This window comes from Barbus barbus (genome assembly GCF_936440315.1).
Source record: "Barbus barbus genome assembly, chromosome: 17".
NCBI lineage: Eukaryota > Metazoa > Chordata > Actinopteri > Cypriniformes > Cyprinidae > Barbus > Barbus barbus.
The window spans coordinates 14,936,175-14,944,255 of NC_136745.1; the positions used below are offsets into that span (position 1 = coordinate 14,936,175).

At 39.2% G+C, this 8,081-nt stretch overlaps 1 protein-coding gene across 1 annotated transcript in view; it reads right to left on the minus strand.

Moving 5' to 3' along the window:
• LOC306883581 (catenin alpha-1-like) overlaps positions 1-7,136 on the minus strand; it is a 104,288-nt gene extending 97,152 nt beyond the window's left edge. The window contains exons 1-3 of the mRNA XM_079438951.1: positions 6,877-7,136; positions 4,253-4,361; positions 3,967-4,162 (exon numbers count right to left, since the gene is read on the minus strand). Of these exons, the coding sequence (XP_079295077.1) occupies positions 3,967-4,162; positions 4,253-4,357 (301 nt within the window). The 5' untranslated portion in view covers positions 4,358-4,361; positions 6,877-7,136. The remainder of the gene's footprint in view (positions 1-3,966; positions 4,163-4,252; positions 4,362-6,876) is intronic.
• Positions 7,137-8,081: the final 945 nt, after the last annotated feature.

An 8,081-nucleotide genomic window follows, 5' to 3' on the forward strand; every position in this document is an offset into this window, starting at 1 on the left:
ATGATAGCAGCCAAGAGTGCAAATAATGGCTAAGTTCATAACTAGACTGAACTGAAATTGACTCAATGAAAAGAAAAAAAAATTATTTGAGGGGGCAGTGAGTAAGAGCTTTGTGCTCAGGAGGGGGGGGGGGGGGGGGGGGGGGTCTCATTCCTACCTTTGTTGATGTTTGGAATAATGTGCACAGTGCTCCCTGGTAACAGGAAGAAAGTCTCACAGAATGATGGCAACAAGATTTTCTGGGTTATTGCACAAGCGGTGATTGCCACACACTGAATAGTATCTCTAAGAACCTTTCTATTTTTACCCATCACTTAAAAATAAATTCACCCCACCATATACCAGACAAAAAGAACTAAGGTCTCTTGAACTGTCATTCCCTCCAGAGGGTGCAATCAATAAGACCATTTTCATGAGCCTGATAGTGATCAGTGCACCCATAATAAACTCACATCTATCACTTCTAAGGTAGCGCTCACAAGAGGACCACAGAGGATTGTGATGAAATGTTGAAAGCGGATGTCTATAGGCAGTACAATGAGCATCCAGATTCCTTGGAGGGAAGGCAGACGGCATTATCATTCCCAGCATCCTTCATCCGTCCCATCGAAAGGTGCGAAGCAATCAAAATCGGTTTCTACGGTAAATAAGACATTCCACCCAGGAGACATGCTAATGTTGCACATATACATGCAGCAGACAATTCTAGAGCTGTTAGGGAGAAAATCGTTCAAGGATTCGGTGGTTTCTAACGTGCATGACGCAACGATTACATTTGCCTGGCTCGCAGAACAGCTGGTAAGCCACAGCTGGGTGCGGGATCTCTTTTCAATCTAGGGAAGCTTTAACCCCACTCAATAGTGGCATTATCAGTCGAACCACGCATGGTTGGGCAAAACTGCATAGCTGACAGTCTCCGTCACCAGCGAGCAACAGCGTCTGGATTCTGCAGCCAACGACAGCATAGCAAAACCAATGTGACATTCCCGGACATCACAGCAGCATGCTGGCCAGCACTTGACAGATTTTACAGCCCAAACTAAGCCAATAAACACTGAGTGCCGAGTCCGAAACTGACAAAGATGTTATTCCAACAAGTGATAAGTGGGTTGAGCCTGCACTCTGCATCTCAGAAGTGCGAAATGCCACACTAATTCCAGAAGAAGCGGGCATTCCGGCCAAGGAAGCTCACGTCAGCCACTCACTTCAAATGAGAACGTATGGTGAGGACTTTATGGCTACAGGTTATTTCTGTCACAAGCCAACAGACTTGGGCTGAAGTCTTGCATAAGTAAAGCATCGCCTTCTCCAGATCTGACATCACCTTTGACAACTGGCAGACTCCATGTATATATGCAAGTTGTTTTGCTCTTGTTTTCTCATTCTTGGCAACCGAGCATAAATAAAAATATCTTGATGGATCAGCGCAACAAGGCAAGCTGTTCGCTAATGAATGTGACAATCCCTCCTCAGCAGAGTGAGCATAGCCATATACCCAGGATTAGTTAGCGATCGGTGTCAAAAAATGCCACGCAAATTTACACCATAAAACTGATGGCCTCTAGGACTCTTGCTGATATGAGACTACTGAATCTTATCTAACTAAAGTCAAACGAAAACTTATGGTAACTAGAGTGTCGCAGTGATCGCGTATTGCTATCAACAGGATTGATATCTCCAGGCAAACAAGGCGTGGAGAAATTAGGAGTTTGACAGGGTTAAACCCTTCTATTAACCCGTCTTCTCTATCCTCTTTCCGTAAGGAGACATGGCAGAGATACCAGTGATGTTCTGTAATGAGAGCGAACAACATGAGATTGAGTGAGGGGATTTACAGGACAACAGTCTTGGGGGAAGTACACACTCCATTGCATGATAGCAGCAACTCTGATAGCAAAAGCCAAGCCCTCTTAATTCAAAAATCCATCCGCACATGCAGATAAGCACAGACAGATAATGAAAACAGGAATTGAAACCACTGATTAAAGCCATAACTCGAATTAGGATATTCTACTGTTTCTTGTAATAGTTTCAACGGCTGCAGACACTTTTGAACTTATCGTAGAGGTAACACTAGGGCTGTGTATTGACAGATTTGCTTCAGATTCAAAAACTCTAAATTTGATTCGATATTGATTTATTTGGATATACCAGGTACAGTACAAGTTTATGTTTCTTTACGAAAACAGTCTCTTAACTCAATGAGAAATAACGATCAACACTCACATGTGAAAAAAAAAACTGAATTACATGCAAGGTAAGCAATAAGCAAAAAAGAAAACAAAAAACTCAAAACTGAGTTACATACGAACAGGGCTCTAGACTGCGACCAAAATGGTTGCATTTGTGACCATTTTTTGAGAATGTGCGAGTAAAAATTGGACGTGGTCACACTTGTGCGAGTGCATGGTCTGCGCTGCTCAAAAGCGTCTGCTTCATACAGCGCGTGCTACCAGGCACAGCACATTGTAGCAGGAGTCAGATTTCACTGATCACGTGAATGTGAAGAGAGGCGCTTTCAGCGTGAGCACTTCGTGGGTAGAGCCTGGTTTTTATACTCGCCATCGCCACGTCAGCAGGAGCGCAAAGGTGCGCGCCGTGGACGGAGCGCAATGGAGGATTTGGTTTTCAAACTAAAGTAAAAGACCGCTTCTTAAACCAGAGAAGGTGAACATGTTTTTTCTACAAGAATACCAACATGCACGTCCTGTCAGCGACAACCAGTTTAGTTTTACTTTTCTTTTTGTTTTCGTTTTGAAAAGCTTGTTATCTTCGCTGTTTACCTCACGTTACACTATGGAGGCTTTCTTAAATTTTTTTATATTATTATTATTATTATTTGATTCCTCAGTGCTTGCTAAACATTTTGTAATTTATTAGTCGGTATATAATACAGCATGTGATGTGTCCTATGCCATGCCTCGTCTTATTCGTCTTATTTTGTTAATAAATGTTATGTAAGCTAGTTTGTCATTGTAACGTACTGATTTATAGTTGTTGTGCTTTTTAATTAAGAATAACAATGCATCCATCCTTTGTTTTAGTCTTAAAAAGTGAAAGGTAAAGCGTGACACCAAGATCGCGAATTTGAAAGTGAAAGCAAAAAGAGGAATTCCTGTTCACAAAATTTAAATCACAAATAATGCTGATGAAAAAGAACGGGGTGAATGTTGAACACTTTCGTTACCATATGACTATAAACTATGATAAAAGTTCATCAGCATGCATTGATTAATCAAATGTTGTATCAAAAAATAAAAATAAATAAAACAATTGCAACCAAATGATGTGCCCGTGTGACCAACTGAGAAAGTTAGTCGCACAAGTGCAACCAGTGGGAAGAATGAGTCTAGAGCCCTGTACAAAGATTAAAATTGCACATATTTTTGTATCACTTTATATCTATTTATTCATATGTTTCTACTCCATTTTGTTGCTGTATTATAAGCATTTAAGCATTAGAGGTAGTAAAAAAAATAAAATTAAAAAATTAAAAAAAAAAACTTATAGATGTATTCACATTAAACATATCAGGCAAAGTCATACACTAACATACTCTGTGGTAAAGACATCACTAACAGCTTAAGTCAAAATATAATATCATATATTTAGTAAAATGCTCCTCTATAGGGTAATCTGTTCTAGCTAACTAATGGGCTATGGACATTGAATGGCTTTCTGGGGTAAATGTAGCATTATGTTTCATGTTATTATACAAGCTGATTTTATTGGTGTCTCGCTAGGGGTGTGCGATATATATCGTCTGCGATAATATCATAATTGTTAATATCATAATCTCGCTCTCTCTCTCTCTCTCTCATATGCGCCCAAATGCGTTCTCAGGCACCGAAATATGGTACCAAATGATTTAATGTGAATCGGTACGCAATTCGGTCGGTACCCCCACCCCCCCAAAAAGCCATAAACCTAGGGGAAACACTGCCCAGTTAACACTTTTTTGCATACCTTGTTTGCGGACATCCTCCACCGCTGCGGTCAGCTCGTCCTTTAAGAACTGGCTCTCTTTAGCAATCTTTTCGCCTTTCTCCAGGAAGTTCAGGGTGGCCGTCTCCACGGAGGCAGCCAGAACGTGAGCCTTCTTGGAGCGGCCTTTCTTCTTGTTAGATGGTCCTTTGTTGCTAGAGTTCACAAGAGTGGTGACCTGCAAATGGTGCAAGAAAAATTATGGAAAACAGTGACCTTTGGTGATCAATGCAACAACTGAGGGTGAAATCTGGAAAAGTAGTCTGACCTGGGTAACCAGGGGCTCCAGCAGCCTTTCCACAGCCAGTGTGCGGATCTCCAGGCTCTTGGGATCCCATTTGAAGTTGATGTTTGCTGTGTTAATGCTCGTCATGTTTCTGAAGAGAGAAAAAAGCGATCAATGGATTAAGAGGGGTGGTGAAACAGAGACAAATAAGCGGCCTGGGGCTGTGTCTTTTATCAAATGAAATGTCACATGACAGACTCATATTTAGTGTACGCAATCTCTAATGATGTAAACATGATGATGTAAATCCTCACTACTAACCAAAACCAACCCACACTTATGCTGTCCGAGTAGCTCTGTTGCCCACTCTGCTATTTTCTATTCAAACAGTGACTGCAGTTGTATTGATCAGCAATCTTGCACTGAAGGACAAGGATAATCAGCCTACCCCAAGGGCTCTGCTGTTGTTGCAGGGGTCTGTCTGCACTAGACAGCCAGACTAAATGGACATCGCTTGCTATATAGGTCAGGGAATGCAGAACAAAGTGGGCGAGGTCAGTGTTGCATGACCAACATACTCGGAATAAAACCTTTGAATTCAAATGCGTCCTACAAAAAGTTAGGACATTGAACTTTGGCCCAAGTAAACTGAATAATACACAAGTAGTTTTATATAAAACAAATAAATACAAGAAATGAAACTAAATGAATTATTTCCATATATACAGGCTCATTTGAGTGGGAAATATTGCTCTTTAGTCAGAATTGGAAAAAAAATGCAGAACAAGCAAGAACAGAGACACTTGTGTATATTAAAGCATCAAATAGAATTCTTTACATTCCAATGGAATGCAAGAATGGGGTTTCAAAAGTAAATATCCACTTAATTTTTTTCCATAAAGGAATTGATTTTTGACAATAACTTATAAACTTGCAGACAAACCTGCTATGAGCAACAACGTTGTTAACGACATTATATGCTTTTACTTTACTTTTAGTCATTTAGCAGACGCTTTTATCCAAAGCGACTTACAAATAAACCCATCAACCCAGATTATTTAAATCTTTTGTTAAATTATGTTTAAGAGTCAGAATTAATTAATAATAAATTAAATTATGTTGAATAAATTATGAATAAACTATGTTGGCTGTCACTACAACAAATTCCTTGTATGTGTAAACATACTTGGCTAATAAAGCTCATTCTGATTCTGAGAATCTTGGTGAAAAACTAAATGATCCAAAAATCTGCAAAGAAATCTCCATCAACTCAAGACTTACCATGCTCTTACTCTGCCATGGACGACGGTGGATGGCGTGACTAAGGCTGTGTTCAAATTCACAGTTTGGATGGATGGGTCATTCAGCTGCAGTGCAATATGGGTATTCTCTATCTATTGAGTGTGCATCTATTCTACTCTCATTGTTGCGGTGCAACAATAGTGGATGTTGTCAAGTGCACACATTCAGTCCCATAATGATTATGGGACTGAATGTGTGCACTTGACAACATCCACTATTTCAGACACCACAACAAATGGCTGCCCCCTCAAATAGTGCCCTAATTTAAAAGTATAGCGGATTTAGGACATGGTCTAACTAATCAGAATTGAGTCTGCTCACTGTTGTTTTACAAAAAAATGCAACTGGCACCATCTTGTCTCTCAATTCTATCGGTAAATCTATTACCGATTGTTTTATAACTTACATTGTAAAGAACATTTTCCTTTGCGAACTCTTTGAGACAACATACAGGTCATTTAATAAAGTACTTTCAAATCGAATCTAGGCAACGTAGCAGTTAATTATTTATTTGGTAAGTAGTATAACAGTTATATTGTAACATTTTTGATAAATCACATGTAAAACGGATTATTGTACAGCCGGTTACCATAAAGCCAATGAGGGTTTATTTTGCAATAATGACGAGCTGACTGTACATTATCTCTTACATATCAACAGGTAAAGTGGTAAATATTATCTTTGTTGTTATTATAGATACACACCTTGTTATCTCACTAACTGTCTGCATCCTGTATTGTTACACACTGCTAAGGGTAAGTTAGACCTCACAGGAAGGGCCTGATCCATAGTTTGTGGTTTAGGCGGAGCCCTAAACTTGAATGGATTTTATTCTCTCAAATGCCTTAGACAATCATCACAGTCGATTTCAAAAATGCAAACATCCACGGCAACACATAGGATAACATTAACGTGCCCTGTTTTGATTAAAAAACACGTTTCAGGATAAAAACTCCTGACACATTTGTCCTGATAAGAGACGCAGCTAACGGCTAACTAGCATTCCCTACCAAAGTTTTCAGGATAGTTTCTGTTTCATACTCTTAAGAAGTTGTCGACTCATTTGTCCTTTAATGGCCCTTCTTAATTCGTCAAAAAATTACTAACAAAGCGTTTACTAGAAACAAGCCGGTGTTTATTTAGTGTAATATGAAACGACAGAGACAGAAATATCCCAAACATTCCACGAAGTTAGGAAAGGAGCTAACAATGTAGCCACAAACACACATTCTGCCTTTCTGTCTATGTTGTATTCACAATATAGACATGAATTTAACCAATTATGAGGCAAATTCACTTTGATATTAGTTAAGAATAAAAACAATGCCATTTAAACTATCTAGACAACTGCAAAACATACTCACCAAACTGTTGAAATTCCTGGCAGATTCAAAATGGAGGGATGAGACTTTTAAAATACTGTGGTAAAGTTTTTCCGCGTGGTGTAATCCCTCCCAGCGGCTAAACCAAAGCCAAAAGATACAATCCACTAAATCCTGCCTAAAAGAGCCAGTTTGAGTGATAAATGTAGGAGTTCGTGAAGTATTTAGGAGGAGTTTCGGTTTTCCCGAGAGTTGAACGCGGAGGATGATGGCGGACTCCCAGCAGTCAGTCGGTCAGTGTTATCAGGTGTGTTTGGGAGTGGCTCGATACTCGAGTAAAGTTCAGTGGGGGACATCAAAACGCAATGGTATCAGATTAAAAGGTGTGAAAGGAAAGGTGAAATTTGTGAAGGGACTTTTTACATGGCTGTTGACTCGGTTTGAAGAGGAAATGTGCATATTCTTTCTTTTTCTATCTACTATCAAGTTTCAGTTCAGCTCAGTTCATGTGCATTGACATAAGAACAGTAGGCTAAATTAGTTGAACATTTTCATCATAGTTTCATAATCTGAGCAACAAGAGATTTAAAATGTATAAAAAGAAATAGCCTATGTAATTAAGAATTATTTTTAAATACAAAACAAAGAATACAATAATGCTTATATATCTATCTGACCAGCCTAAGATGGTTTGCTGGTCTAATTGGTCTCCCTGGTTTGTTGGTCACTTTAGGAGGTTTTGAGGCACATTTCAGCTGGTCAAGCTGGGTGGCCAGTTTGCCAACCAATTTAACACCAGTTTGGTCAGGCTGAAAGACCATCTTGCTGACCATTTGTACGCCAGATTGGGAAGTTTGGAAGACATTTTCTGTGTTATACTTAATTATACTTAATCGCATGGTCAAATTCATCCTTTTTCAAAAATCGATGTATGAAAAAGAGGGAGTAGGAATTGCAGTGAATATATGAGCAGCTGGTATGAGCTTTTTTTCCTCAGAACAGTGCAGAGTGCAGCACAAGTGGGTCTGACTCATATAGGAAGTTATTGAGATGTGAGTCCCAGGCGAGTTGTAGCATGAATAGTAATAATCTTAGCAGTTTAGATGGAGAGGACATAGTGCTCTACAATAGAGCCAAGTGGATGATAGTCATTTGATTTATTTCGTATTTTCTAAGAATTCATAATGGTTCTCTGCCTTGAGTTTTATATTTTAGCTGGAATTGTAATGAAGTTATATTTTATGCAA